The 14,068-nt window shown below is 37.6% G+C and overlaps 3 protein-coding genes across 5 annotated transcripts in view; all 3 read right to left on the reverse strand.

The window, feature by feature from the left end:
• On the reverse strand, window positions 368–2,235 carry LOC105164801 (expansin-like B1). The gene is made up of 5 exons (XM_011083578.2): window positions 2,028–2,235; window positions 1,716–1,822; window positions 1,439–1,620; window positions 959–1,091; window positions 368–807 (listed from the first exon to the last, which is right to left on the reverse strand). Exons 1-5 carry the CDS (start codon window positions 2,173–2,175, stop codon window positions 604–606), a joined length of 774 nt encoding a protein of 257 aa, XP_011081880.1. The 5' UTR covers window positions 2,176–2,235; the 3' UTR covers window positions 368–603.
• LOC105164803 lies at window positions 4,510–10,789 on the reverse strand. The gene is made up of 5 exons (XM_011083579.2): window positions 10,614–10,789; window positions 7,303–9,462; window positions 6,548–6,668; window positions 5,612–5,671; window positions 4,510–5,528 (listed from the first exon to the last, which is right to left on the reverse strand). The coding sequence occupies exons 2-5, from the start codon at window positions 9,390–9,392 to the stop codon at window positions 4,662–4,664; spliced, it is 3,138 nt and encodes a 1,045-aa protein (XP_011081881.1). The 5' UTR covers window positions 9,393–9,462; window positions 10,614–10,789; the 3' UTR covers window positions 4,510–4,661.
• The window catches only part of LOC105164804 (E3 ubiquitin-protein ligase At1g63170), a 4,772-nt gene continuing 2,666 nt past the window's right edge, over window positions 11,963–14,068 (reverse strand). For all 3 annotated transcript variants that reach the window (XM_011083580.2, XM_011083581.2, XM_011083583.2), the window contains exons 3-5: window positions 13,631–13,756; window positions 13,252–13,543; window positions 11,963–12,481 (exon numbers count right to left, since the gene is read on the reverse strand). In XM_011083580.2, the coding sequence (XP_011081882.1) occupies window positions 12,278–12,481; window positions 13,252–13,543; window positions 13,631–13,756 (622 nt within the window). In that variant the 3' untranslated portion in view covers window positions 11,963–12,277. The remainder of the gene's footprint in view (window positions 12,482–13,251; window positions 13,544–13,630; window positions 13,757–14,068) is intronic.

Genomic DNA, 14,068 nt, shown 5'->3' on the forward strand with positions numbered 1-14,068 from the left:
CTAGAAAAGATTGAAAAGGAAATTCACTTGGTACTTTATGGTGTGATACTGTTTGCTGTTCCAGTGCTAATAAATGCAGGCTAACATTAAACGTCATGCATTGTGGCCTTCCCATCTCTCAGTAATACCCTTAACCTGCTTTGATAAATTAATTCAGAATAATATTCAGTGAGGGTAATTGAAAAAAGGTCTTGATTGACGTTGATCTGCTTGTTCCAAGCCCCATTTGCACATAAGTTATGCTATCCCTTGTATGAAACTAGTGTATCAATGAGAATATTATTAGTTTCTTTTTGCTATTGTGGTTTGCAAGAACTGGATTGATCTTGAAGCTGTGGAATATTACTTAGGAATGGGGCAGTAAAAATCTCGAGAAGGGATGAATTTAATTAGTGTAGAACCTTTAAGCATCTTCACATAATTTTACAAGACATCTCCTTTTGCTTCTATTACTCATCTATAAAATAATTAAACCCCTGGATTTGTTGACTATTTATTGGATCCTACCACTGAAAACGATAAACCAATTGAAAGGATGGAAAGGAATACAACCAACAAGCTAAGTAATACAAAATAATGAGATGATAATGAGGAGTTCTTGCATCAGTCAGTCACTTGTACTCCAGAATCATATGTCTCTCCAGGTTTCCAGTTGTCAGGTATGTCCTTAACTGGGACTACCCAAGTCTCCTCTCCATTTTCATCACTAAATAGCATTCTTACTGACAGAGGTCCAATGGGCGGTGAGGTGGTTGTCCATACTGCTCCATAACTCCGATCTAGTAGTTTGCATATATAATTTTTTGTCTGCATATTGAAATGTGGAGTTAGTTTTCGTATAGAAAATTCAGAATTCTATGAATTTTCTGACATGTGCAACTTTTTTCTCATCAAAAAGCCCAGGTATCGGACATACACAGAAATGTGGAATGCATAATAAAAAGATTCTGAAAGATACCTCACAAAGTTGCACGGCAGTTATATCCTTGCTGCCTTCTTGATACCAAATCACGAAAGCCAGATAATGGGGGTAATTGCTGTTTTCATCTATCTTTATGGTAATGTTTTTGTTTGGATAGCTGCATGGAACCCTGTACATATACATGAGCTTCTGATCAAGCAGATTCAGAGTAAGGTACAGAAAGCGTTGGTGTGATTGATAATTTGTAGGATTATGCAGGGCTATAACATAAGCATGTGATGAGATAGCAAAAGTTTGAATGTATTTACAAATAAAATAGACCGAGAGGTGGAAGTTTAAGTTGATATAGGATGCTTAAAGAAACCAGTGAATTATGTGATTTAGTAAACCACTAGAAATGATTCATACAAAAACAATTTCTTGGATACTAGATGTGATTTCTTATAAATTCTTAATTAAAACAGAGCCGTAATATGTTTGAAATATATCCAACTTCATGAAGCTTTGGGGATGTACCGTCTGTATTCAATATCTACTATGCCAAGCGCTAATAGAGATGCAGCTGCATCTTGGTTCTGAGCCATTCGACCAAAAGCACGCCTGCTCAGAATGAAGTCAGTGCGATCACTGGAACCATGGTCAGTTATGACTGCAGTAACTCCTTTGTCAGAACAGTAGTTACTGTTGGTGCACCTGACCTGGTAGAGCAAGGAATAGTAAACAATAAGATCACATCACTATTGCATTACATGATAAACAAATGCAATCTTTACTATCATTTAAATGGTTTTACCTGGTAGCAAGCACCACACCCTACTCCATCTCGATACAGATCTGATGCAGCAGATACATCTCCAGCGTTAAGTGTTGCACCGAATGTACCATAGCCACAGCGTCCAACTGCATTTTTTTATGTTAAATTTGATCAAAACTTAGTACAACATGTTAATCAAATCATCGACAAGCATTTAGATGGTTTTCAGTATAGCATATACTTCATTGTCTATATTCATTCCACATGGATAATCTATTTACTGACAGAAGAAGATGCATATAGTAAAAGTTCTTTGCATGCCATTTTTCAGCTATATTGCTGATATCTCACTTTCTGTTCCATTATCATCAGAATTCGGGTAATGAGCAGCCCTCGAATGGATGAAACAATCCCTGCATGTGGCTGCATTTCCAAGGATTTCCAAGCTGAGAAAAGTTGCTATGAAAAGATTAAAGAAAAGCCAGAGATGAGCCATCATACAAGATAGCAATTGAAGCAGACGAAAGGGAAGAAGACGGGTTTATGTGCATGAACTGCATATTCATTCTAGTATTTATAGTGGAATGAGATCTACGTACCAAGCTTATCAGGCTGGTAAGACTTCAGACTTTGACAAATACGTCGTGAAGGAAAAGAATCCCACTACAGTTTCTTTCTCTAAGTTTTAAGACTTGTTACAAAAGTAAATATTTCAAACTCCTGCCTGTGGAATGTCAAAACCATGGACCATTGTTCAGTGTGAATTAATTCAAAAATATTTCTGATTAAGATAGCCAAGTTAGACCGTCTCCAACTGCTTTCTACGTTTGAACATTAGGGTTGCAAGAATTCTGCTGTAATCATTACAAATTACGTCAAGGCCATTACCTTGAGAAACATAATTTGATTTAAACATTGGACATCGATATTTTTTTGAATCTATCATATGAGGATGTAATTCTTGCAGCAATACTAACATATGCAGCAAGGAAAGATCAAGAAAAATGAAAATTGCTTAACAAGGTTAGAGTTAATTAAGAAAAAAAATTGTCTTAATATAGTAACCTGTCTTCTCCTTTGTTAGTACTAATTAACTCTGTCCCAAAAATTCTTATCTATACTTTGAAATTTTCACACTGAACTATGAGGGTAAAGTCATATCAGCAACATCGTTGTGGAAAAGGCTTGTTATTTAGTATTATCTCAAGTATTTGACAAGTGACAACTATGAATTGAGGAAACACCGACGAATACACATTCCACCTACTTCATTGTGGGGCATCTAACAAGAACTTCCTCTTTTGGACAAGAAAAGTATGCTACAACTTTCTTTTTACCTAGACAAAATGAAACTGGGGAATGAATATAGCAGTGGAAGTTAGGTGTTGTTGCACTAACAGAAAACGCAGCCACCTTGTACTCCAGGAAAAGAGATCATTCTGCACACAACATGATATCTTCTATTTCACATGTGAAATTAATCTAAGTGAGAGTTTCAAATTTGAGGGCTAAGCCTCAGAGAATTTGGATGTATGCCTAAACAGGGTGGCAGAATATACTGCCCAGCTCAAGTCAGCCATGACATGGGATCCATTTTCAGAAAATTAAAGAACAGTCTAGTATTTAGAGATCTTGCTAGCTATTTACTGGTTCAGAGGGTAAATGATAATGAAAGAATCTAACTTTGTGAATGTCTTATAAATTAAAACAAGTATATTCTTCCTTCAAATTAAGGCTACACAAATTCATACTACATCCGCTATCGATAATTTTAGATCTCAAGATCTTTTTTCATCACATTCTGCGATCAAGACACGTAACTGAAATAAAATAACCAACAGACATTCCCCCGAGAAAACGGGATTCATCATTCTATAACATCGTCTAAAATGCAAGATTCAGAATTCCAGTGGACCTTGGCTTTCTTGATTTTTCAACAATGCAATGAATGTAGAAGGTGGGACAAAAGAGAAGACCCTTTCAGATTTCAGAATACAGGCATTTGCTGAGATTTTTGCGTTAATAATCTGGGAATAGAATCCATATCTGGGAATTAAAAGGGAGAGAAACTATAGCAGTTGATGAGTACAATATGTTGAACGCGGACAGAGCTGCAACAGAGGATGATCCCCGGACATCTTGTCGAAATTGGCCATAAATGGATCCAGATAAGAATCCCGACGATAAGAAGGAATCGTAGGCCAATTCGAGAAAACATCAGAGTCCCCTGAAGTATGCAACCTCATTATTCAAGTGCTTTTGTCGCCACCTTTTGTTCCTGATATCAACCAGCATTTTCAGGTCTTGAGCAATCCTAAGACAAGACAAAGCTATGGTGAGGAAGGTCACATAGATGGGTCCAATTCTTGAAATGCAGAGATAATTTTGCTGATCTTCTGGGAGTAACCCATTTGGAGTTGGATTTGGATTTGGATTTGGATAAGCAGGAACAGGAACAGGGGTTTCGATGCAAGAAGGATTAAGAAACATCATTTGCGAAGGAAACCGGGCCAACCGGCAAGTGGCTTGATCAGGAAATCTGCTTTAAATGCTTTGTGAATCGTGTACCCTTTGTACCAGAAAGATGTTGGCTTTCAGCTGTCTGATGAACGTAATAATGTCTTAAAGTAATTCACTGTACATAAAAGTTTCGATTTGCCTACATTTAGCATGTTTTCTTGCAATTTTCCAGCTCCAAGAAGCAATTACTTCATCTGTCATTTTTTTCAATGACAAATCAACGTCAAGAAACTATCCTAAAATGACTGCTCTACTGTTTGATTTTTACCCTCCCCAGGAGAATTCAGCAGTGAAAACAAAATAAATTAAGACAGGTCTAAAATGGCTATTCTGATCATAGCAAAACTTACAGCGAAGAAAGAGATACAGAAATAAACAAACTAAGTGCTACAACTTTAAACAAACAGAGGTTGGTCAAGGCAGAACAAACAAAACTTATTTACAAAAGGGCTTTCTGTTTCATAATTAGTGCTGTCTCCACCTCGCACCATGTAGGGGACCAGGAGGCTGCACCCATCTACCACCAGGAGGCAACTGCCCGAGCCCACTCGGTGGCTGCTGGGTTGCCACGGGAGCCATAGGGTGACCGCCAGGAGGCAAGTGCACTGGTGGCCGATGGCCATGGGCCACCTGATATGGCTGGTGCTGCGGTTGATGTTGGGCTTGAGGCCGCCATTCTGGAATGTCATCATCGTCGTCGTCATCGTTCCAAGGTTCAATGCCAAGATTCCTATCATCTACCAAACTCCTACTTGTCGAACTAGTCCCACTTTGCCCATACTTTTTAATAAGTTCTCTCACTTGATCTACTGGGCGGTGAGTCAATTTCGCGCCATGATGCAAGTTCTGTGGTGAAATCCTTGGCACAGATGGGTTTATGTTGCCAGAAAAACTGAACTCAGGTAAGTCATCATCGTCTTTTGCTCCACGGGCAGCAGCCAGAGGGCCAAAACCAGGTGGGATATCATCGTCCTCTTCAGCTTGTGGCAGTGACTTAGTTGAAACAGGAGGGGTAGTCCTAGTTGGGGTACTAGCATTAACATTTGATGAATGTTGAGCCCTTTTAGGTGCAGAAAAGGGGTGCTTTTTGGAGCTGTGTTTGTGGTGTGATGATGAGTTAGGTGATATTGTGTTGCTTATATGAGCTCTTCTCCATACAACTACACCAATTAGTCCATTTTCGATAGTGTTGTGGGTCTCAGGATGGTCCTTGGCTACATGCTTGTTTAATATATCGGTGATTCTGAGGATAGGAGGGCACAGATAGAGTTCCATGCCAGGGCCTGGCTCGGCATATCCCAATCTCTCGTCCGCAGTGTAAGAGTCAATAGCCTGCATACATAAGATTGTAAAATCTTTTTTCCGTTTGTAATTTTTTCATAGATAATATGAGAGCAAGAGGGAATATAAGTTACCTCAGAAAGCTCACGACTCTCGACCTCCGATGATTTGTCCCTCAAAACAAAGTGGAGAACCTGCAGAGAAAGCGTTGTTTGGTTAATGACCTTAACTAGCACAATTTACGCAAGGGCACAGTTGTCTATTGGAATACAAAACATTTTGTTGTCTAATTTCAGCCGTTTATAACCATCAAAACGTAACACATCCAATTCACAAACCATATTCGGGTAATATATTTATATATGCATATATATAGGACATACATGTAGGACAATTATTTCCACGTATTTCAATTGCCAGCTCAACTGGTTCAAGGCAACAAGTACGTCTACTACTCGTCTCATCAATTACCTTTGCTGTTCAATTTTTAAGCAACTTATACACCGGAGAAGATTGAATAGGTACATTTTGGTGTGGTGGAAGCGGATAAATACAGGCCCCAAAATCAATTTAACAAACGGAGCCATTATTATTCGCCTGGGAGAAGTTTCCTCCCATGAAAGGGATTAGTTACAACAGTAGCAGAACCCAAAAACGCGCCTCCAACTGTTGATAACATTTTGCTTTTTGATCAACAAACAACCTAATCTCAACAAAATTCTGCCAGCATTAGATGCGACTGGTGATTATTACTGCAATTTGTTTGTAGCACATTCGTTTTGCTTCTTGTTTGTTTCTTTCCTTTTGTATGATATCATTGCATAATTATGTGTGAGGAATCTGGGATACACACAAAAACATTCATCTAGCAAAATTGACCTCTTTGTATCCTTCGTATATTTTCTATCAGAAATGCTATAATACAACCAAACTAATAGTAGACAAAAATTAATGCCACTAATGATGGCTGATTGGAGGCCGCATTGCCTTCTTTGCAGACAAACGCCCACAGGCCAATAAAAGAGAAGGAAAAAATTAGGTACAAGGAGAAGGAGAAGGCCTTGATATACCATAACTGCTCGAGTTCGAGACATAGGGAGGTCTTGAAGAAATTTTTCAAATGCATCAAGTCTAACTCTTCCTTTGATTTCAAGAGAGCTGGGCCACTCCTTCATTGATGTCTTCTCACCACTGTCAAACAGAAATTAAATGGATCAGGGAACGGCGATTGGAATGATATATTCCTTACGCTACACTATACACTTTTGCGAAGCTCTGTGGTATAGAACATGAAATATCAACAAAGGAGCTCAGAAGGTTGATGAACTTCTATCCAGATTGCATAATACGAGAGTGCCTCGAGCAATAAACAGATAAAAACAAGAAAGTGTTATTCAAGCAGTTTATATTAACATGCAATGTTACACTGCACACTGCAACAAGTCTGAAAATTCATGAGAAGCAGATCACACTTCATCTGACGTCCCATCAAAAGCTAAACCTAAGCGGAACCAGATACAATCTACAGAAAAGAAAAACATAGGACTGAAGAACTGGGAACAGGTGAAAGAGGGGCAAGAGTTTAGACATGACAATTTAGCTTAGTTTAATGAGAACATTGTAATTTCCATATTACAGTAACAAAGATTTACTTCCATGTAACTGTATTAGAGATGTTATATGCAAAAAGAACCACGTAAAAGTATAATTCCAAGTTATTTCAATCATTTATGATGAAGAATAAACGGCTCGTGGTAGTATGTGTGAAATGCACACAGAAAGCCAATAGTTAAATCTTGTATTGCAAACCTACAAACTCACAAACCTTTGAAACAAACCACCAACAGTCACTGAGGATGATATATTCAGCTGAAGGATACCGTCCCAGATATATTCAACCTTTGATACACTACTAGGAAGAACTTTCTGTTTCACAGGACTCCCACAGGATGATGTAATTTTTACATCAATTTCATGTTTCTTGACGACACCAGCCTTTCTGGAGGAAGCATCTTTGGGAGAATGAGAAGTCCCATTAGCAGCCTCCATGTTGCTAACAGGTTTTGGGTTTTCTTTGTGCGATAAAGGGTTCTTTGCATCAGATGATAGATTCTCAAACGGAGGTTCAGAATTAAGGGACTCCATAAATTCATCCAATGAGACAATTGGAGGCAGAAACTCCGCATCCTTCAATTCATCGACCATCATTCCTTGCATCAGATCTGCCCCATCAGTCGGAATAACCAGGCTACCAGAAAAATCCTTGTCTTCGGAATGACTATCTTGACCCGAGACTCTCACCTTATCTTTAAGACTCCCCTGAGAAGGGGAATGAGGTTCAATCTCTTTCTTCCGTTGAGGTTGTATAAACATAGAAGTCCCACCAGAAACCTCCGCAGCAATGCCATCATCATGCTCAACTTCTACTTGATACTCACCCTTATGTGTTTTCCTAACCAAACGCCTTATATCAACTTCAGTATCAGGTAAAACCACCAATTGCGCTAACTGTTCTGCTTTGGCCGTGCGCCATTCTGATAATTCTTTGGAAGCAAGGTCTTCGGCTGACATTGAACACAACCTTTCAGGCAATATCTCACCAGACATGACTCTTTCTCTCAGGTCCGGATTGTTACGGTCTTTAAGGTTGAACAAAAGAGACCTACCCTTCTCCCTGTACTTCTTGTTCACACCACCATATAGTTTAAAAAGTTCAGCTTCAATTTTGAAAGCCAACTTCTCTGGAGTCAAAATCGCAAGCTCTCCACCATGTCCCTGATTTTCCTCTTTCACAGACTTAGAATTTTCTCCAGGTTGAACTTCCTTCACCTCCCTCATCTGTACATCAAAATCAAATGCCCAAGAGAGCCCATTTCCCTGCAAAAGATCATCTTTAACAAAGAAATTATCACCAAATGAAATATCCTCATCAGGCAAAACAGTACTATACTGGAACTCCTGGAAAGCGTGTCCATCATTCCCACCACTTGCATTAGAAGATAGCTCAGAAGAAAAAAAACCCTGACAATCATGGGTGTTGCCAGGTGCTGTCAGTTCTTTTGAAGAAGACAGATCCTTAGGACCAGAGGCGGGCACTTCAACACCAATAGTTGAATTGGAATGAGGAGCCAGCAAATCAATGGTCTGATGAGTGATAACAGAATCACTCTGCTTTTTCTCAGTATTTGAAATATTGTCTTGGTTCTGAGATGCCAAAGCCAATGCAGCAGCTAGTGACTCCCTCATTTTGGACCTTACAGCTTCTGACGACTCAGGGCGAACCTTGGACGCTGACTCAATTTGAGCAGTTTGTTTTTTAGTGGTCTGCACCCGCTGTAAGCCAGATTTACCAGAGATGGATTCATTCCGCGCCATTTTCTTGTTTACCGAAGGTTGAGCCTGCACACCTGGAGAAGCCAATCTGTCCTGTGCTGGCGTTTTTTTCCTTTGAGGTGCTGGTGTTTGAAGAAACCCAAGTGTACTAACATCAGCTCCCATTTGTGCTGGCCGCTTGTTAGGCATCAGTGACTGCTGAGAAATAGAGTTGTTCAACACAGGTACCATCTCAGCCTTCCGCTTAATTGGGAATGATAACTTTTCCCCAGCCATAGTGGTCAGCATACATGAATCTTCATGACCTACTTGGTCCGACATCCAGTTCAAGCCCATTGTACCACCTGAAGATTCATTATGACTCATGCTGTTGCTTGACAGCACATTGAACCCAGGATTACTAGATATTGGATCTCCCAAATCCATTTCCTCTGTTGACACATAGAATTGATGTGATTCAGGGTTGCTTGACATTTTCATATGCATCTCAGATACTGGCAAGTCCAGAGAATTTGACTGATGCTCCATCTGAACCACATGCCTATCTGAGATTGGGTACTGGGAAACCAGATTGTTGGACATAATGCACCAACAATAAGGGCATGCAAAGAGAACAGCTTAGATAATAAACTGCGGGTCCTCCAAAAGCGACCTGCACCCACAATAAAATGCTCAAATCACAACCACAACAATACACAATTGCAGAGATGTATTCTGACAATCTGCTTAGACTACGATGAGTTTAAGCAGTTTTGTTATCTCGAAATGATGTAGAGACAACTAGAAAAAAATGCCATGCACCAACTTTGAATAATCCCTCTCGGAAATGGTAAAACGACTTGGCAATGCATGCTACTATAACACAATTATCATAGGTAGATGGTTCCCTGGAGCCAAATGAACCAAGGAAAACCTTAAACACTAATCAACAAAACTAGCCTAAGAAAGGTCATACACCATCACACATGCAGATAAGAAGAGAAATATGACAATTTAAGTTGGTTTATAATAAATCTCATAATCAAATCGAAACATAGCAATGTCTCTTTGTTAAGAAAAACGCTCCAGAATATGCACAGAATAATCGTTAACAAGTTTGGCTTTTCGAACCAAAAGACTCTAAAACCAGGCTTCATAATTTTCCACCACAGACAATATGGAGTCCAGTTAAACGATTCATGATATCACAAAGGTATTAAAGAGATCACGATGCAATAAAATACCAACATGGCAAAAGAAAATAGAAAAGAAAACAACCAACTGATGAACGTAAACAAAAAAAGCAAGACATCACTCCGTGAAAGAGCAGCAACACAAAATAAATTATTTCAAAGTGCAAACAAGAGATCAAGATTTCAAAAGTGAAAACGCCAGATTTACACAGAAAATATAAAACAAAGTCTACGAATACTCCAATCCAATTTTAAATCCAAGGTCAATCGTCTACAAGCAAAAAAGATTTTAACTTAAAAGTTATTTAAAAAAACCAGAAATTTCTCTTATAGAAAATAACTCCCACTGCGACTCAAGATTTCTAATACCTATAATCCTTACTTTTACATTCTCTTTCTTCCTTTTTTTTTTTTTTTTAACAAAACCCAACTTTACATTCACGCGTTGGCAAATATCAACTCAAGCACTTCATCAAAAAAAAAAAAAAAAAAGGGAACAACTCAAAACACTTTAATTAGTTTGATCGGACATATATGATTAAATATCCCAAGAAATTCAATTTCATCAAAATTCATACGAGAAAGCGAAAGATTCTTCCTAAAACATATAATGCAAGAAGGAAGAATTTACCTAACAGAGAACAGAAAAGAGTGATGTAGGAAGGAAGAACACGAAGAAGCAGAACGAAAATAGTTATGTAGTTGCTTTGTATGTATACATGAGGGGGAGGGGGAGGGCGCAGAGCTTATCCAAAAAACCCTAGAAAGGTCAGTATGTGTGTATTCGCTGTGTAACAATTTCGCAATTTAACAGAGAGGTGAAGCGCTACTCAAAAGTTGCTCTTATAAGTTGACACGTTATCCCCCCAGCTGCTCTATGCGGTCGCGTTTCGTACACGTCCGGCGGATTTGTTGAGGATTGATACAATTACATTACTTTTTATTATTTAAAAAATTTATCAATATCGTTTAATTTAATTATTATTTAACAATTAATTCAATTTATTAATTTTTATGAATTTTTATTATTTTTATGATAAATTTATTAAAATATTTTATGAACTACAAATTTAAGATTTTTAAATTTTTTAAAGACAAAGTGGACTAATACAACAAATGTAAAATTAACAATTTCAAGCCATTGGCACACCTCATATTGGCTCTAATTTTTCCATTATAAACTTTAATAATAATTTATTTTCTCTAAAAGGTATGAAAAATAGTGAAATTTTTAATTTTTTTTAAAACAAAAGAGTTTATTTACCCTCTGCACACCTCACGCTGAGGGCATATTGGTGTGCCGCGTTTGAAAAATATATTTTTAAGGCTCTTTTTTTGTATTATAGATTTTTTTAAAGGACTAAAAAATTGGAAATATGAATTTATTTTATTTATTTGTTGGGCACATTCAATGTTGGGGGCATCTAATTTTTTTTTCTTTTTTGTAATATTTTCCTATAAAAAAAAGTCTCTAATTTTTTGCACTATAGACTATTACTTTATTTTCTCTTATTTTTAAGGGGAGTAAAAAATATGAGTTGTTTTGTTAGAGCGGTATCTTGGGTATAGGCTATGGTAGAGGCATGTTGGTTTATGAAGCTTGAAACATATATTTAAAAGACTCTAAAACTTTTTGTATTATAAACTTTATTAATTTATGTCATGTAAAAAAATAATTATAAAAGAAAACGAGTATTTGTTGAATATTATTGACAACACACCCCATGTGAATATTAGTAGAATGGATGTATTGTAACACACTTACTTTAACATAAAAGTATTTAAAAGTGAACAGAGACATAGATATGATTATTTTCAGACCGCACAATGCGAAATGCAGTTGACAATAATTTGATCATAAAATTAAAGCTTTCTTTATTTTATCAGAAAACTGCAACTGCAACTACTACAAGTTTGCAATGAATGAAAATGAAATTTCACATCCAAAACTTGGAATTATCAAGTTGCAACCGGAAGAACTTGAGATAATAGGCCAAGGCCAACTAGGAAAGTTGACCTAAACAAGATTCATAATGTTATGCAATCTGATAGTATCATTCTCTCACATTACAATTGCAGCACATAACCATCTTCTCATCTTTGTATGACCTAAAAATTGACGTCTCGTACACAACAATATTTGCAATATTTGATATTAGGGAATGTAATTAACCTTTATACAGCAAGTGAGAACAGGAGAATTAATCCAATCAAACGAGCCAAAACTATCAGGTGATATGACTTCCGGCCATGAACACACTCGAGCATACACCAGTGAGATTTTTCCTCATCAATTTATAACAAGGTGCCATTTCGTAGGCTGGCAGTTGCTTCAGTCAGGGAACTCAGCATTGTCTCACCAACCTCAGCTTTACAGAGTGGACACGTCGCGTTGATCTTCAGCCATTTATCGACACAGTCCTTGTGAAAGAAATGAGAGCAAGGCATCTCCCTGAGTTCATCATTGTGCACGTACTTTGCTAAGCAAATACAGCAAACCTGTAGAGCAGATTACAGGTTACTTCTTGGGGCTAATTAATTGATTGGAGTTAATAGACAGCAGAAAAACCAGCTAAAGAAATCCAGCGAGTAAGAATATGAAACATCTGAATTGCGCTGATCAGTGATACCAGGCAAGTTCATTTTCCACAGGAATTCCACAGCATGAGTTGCCTTTTGAGAGATTGAGTATAAAGGCTTATGTTTCCAAACATGCTCCATGTAGCTATCAAAAATTAAGTTTCCGAAGCTTGAAATCGACCATCTAGTTTAGACTTTCATTAGGACCAAAAACTACACAACAAAATATTGAACTTGTGTTGCAAGAGATGATGCTACAAATTTATCCTCAACATCAAGCCTCAAAGAACGGACCAGATATGTTGAAGACCAAAGTCAACAATATGGTGACATCAGAGCCTTTACAGACCACATAACTTCAATGCACTATGGAAGAAATCAGTTCTAGTAATATTTCATAAATCCAGTGCTAAATAGGTCAATATAAACTTTTCCAACTTCAAATGTTTACTCTAGTGTCCAACTCTTATGCTGAATTTCTCTCTTTGACATTTACAGAATGGATAGTTGCAAATCCAAGAAAATAATTTTTTATTGAAATTCAATGCAGTCTCACATGTCTTCCACTGTCAGAACTTCATTGATAACCAAATGGCCAACAAAGAAGAAAACAAGTGTATTAAGTACTAAGTCTCAGAAAGCAATATTCAGAAACACAATTTGACAGTTAAAAACCAAGTGAAGCTTACTGCATCCTCTCCTGATATGGCACGCTCCTTCTCTGTTCCAGCTGCCACAATACCACCTTCACCTGCACTTGAACTATTGTCCTTATCACTACCACTCTTATTTTTCTTCACTTTAAATTTATAAGTTGGCAAAGAATTAATTGAGTCTTGAGTAGCTCCTCTATTCTGAGACAAATCTTCTCTGAAGCCTAGGACTGAGATTATGCAAGGGAGGCAGCAGCAGATTGTCGCGCACAGAATAAATGGCATTGCATACCCAATACAGCTGAAGGTGAGAAATACTATACACAACCTGTAAGTTGAGAAATTGCAAAGTAATCAAGCACACAAAAAAGAATAATCACTCTCTGTGTGCACTAAGTGTATACGCTAACACTACCTGTATAAGTTGGGAGCTTCATTAGAGGACGAGTGCCCTCCAAAAATCCACACATTACCAACCACAAACCAAACAGCAAAGAAGCAATCCAAAGCCATCTTGAAGTATTCAATAAGTACCTTTAGCCTGCAACAGCAAGCCAGAGTGGTTTAACTCCCTACAATGGTGTGGCTGTACTTTAACTTCCATACTTTTCTCCTCTTGAACAATCAAGATAACATCGAACTCTAATATACATGTATTTGACAAGATAAAAATTACTTAAGTGTCCAGATAAGTTTGAACAGGAAACTCCCAGCTTTAATTCAATCCCATTGAAATTTGTCTGCACAAGCACAGAAATCATCATGCTACTAATGTTACTTTTTTCAGTTCACTAAGGATTTTTAAAGCAGCTTGTACATATAGTCATCAGTGAATCTACACCATTAAACTTTT

Source organism: Sesamum indicum, linkage group LG6 (genome assembly GCF_000512975.1).
Source record: "Sesamum indicum cultivar Zhongzhi No. 13 linkage group LG6, S_indicum_v1.0, whole genome shotgun sequence".
NCBI lineage: Eukaryota > Viridiplantae > Streptophyta > Magnoliopsida > Lamiales > Pedaliaceae > Sesamum > Sesamum indicum.

Excerpts from the sequence above, each read along its gene's own strand:
- LOC105164801 (XM_011083578.2), bottom strand. The coding sequence starts at position 2,175 with ATGATGGCTCATCTCTGGCTTTTCTTTAATCTTTTCATAGCAACTTTT. Across the intron at positions 1,092-1,438 it reads GTAGATATTGAATACAGACG|GGTTCCATGCAGCTATCCAA; the intron begins GTACATCCCCAA and ends GTATATGTACAG. Across the intron at positions 808-958 it reads CTGCCGTGCAACTTTGTGAG|ACAAAAAATTATATATGCAA; the intron begins GTATCTTTCAGA and ends TTCAATATGCAG.
- LOC105164803 (XM_011083579.2), bottom strand. The coding sequence starts at position 9,392 with ATGTCCAACAATCTGGTTTCCCAGTACCCAATCTCAGATAGGCATGTG. Across the intron at positions 5,672-6,547 it reads CTCGAACTCGAGCAGTTATG|GTTCTCCACTTTGTTTTGAG; the intron begins GTATATCAAGGC and ends CTTTCTCTGCAG. Across the intron at positions 5,529-5,611 it reads AGAGTCGTGAGCTTTCTGAG|GCTATTGACTCTTACACTGC; the intron begins GTAACTTATATT and ends TTATGTATGCAG.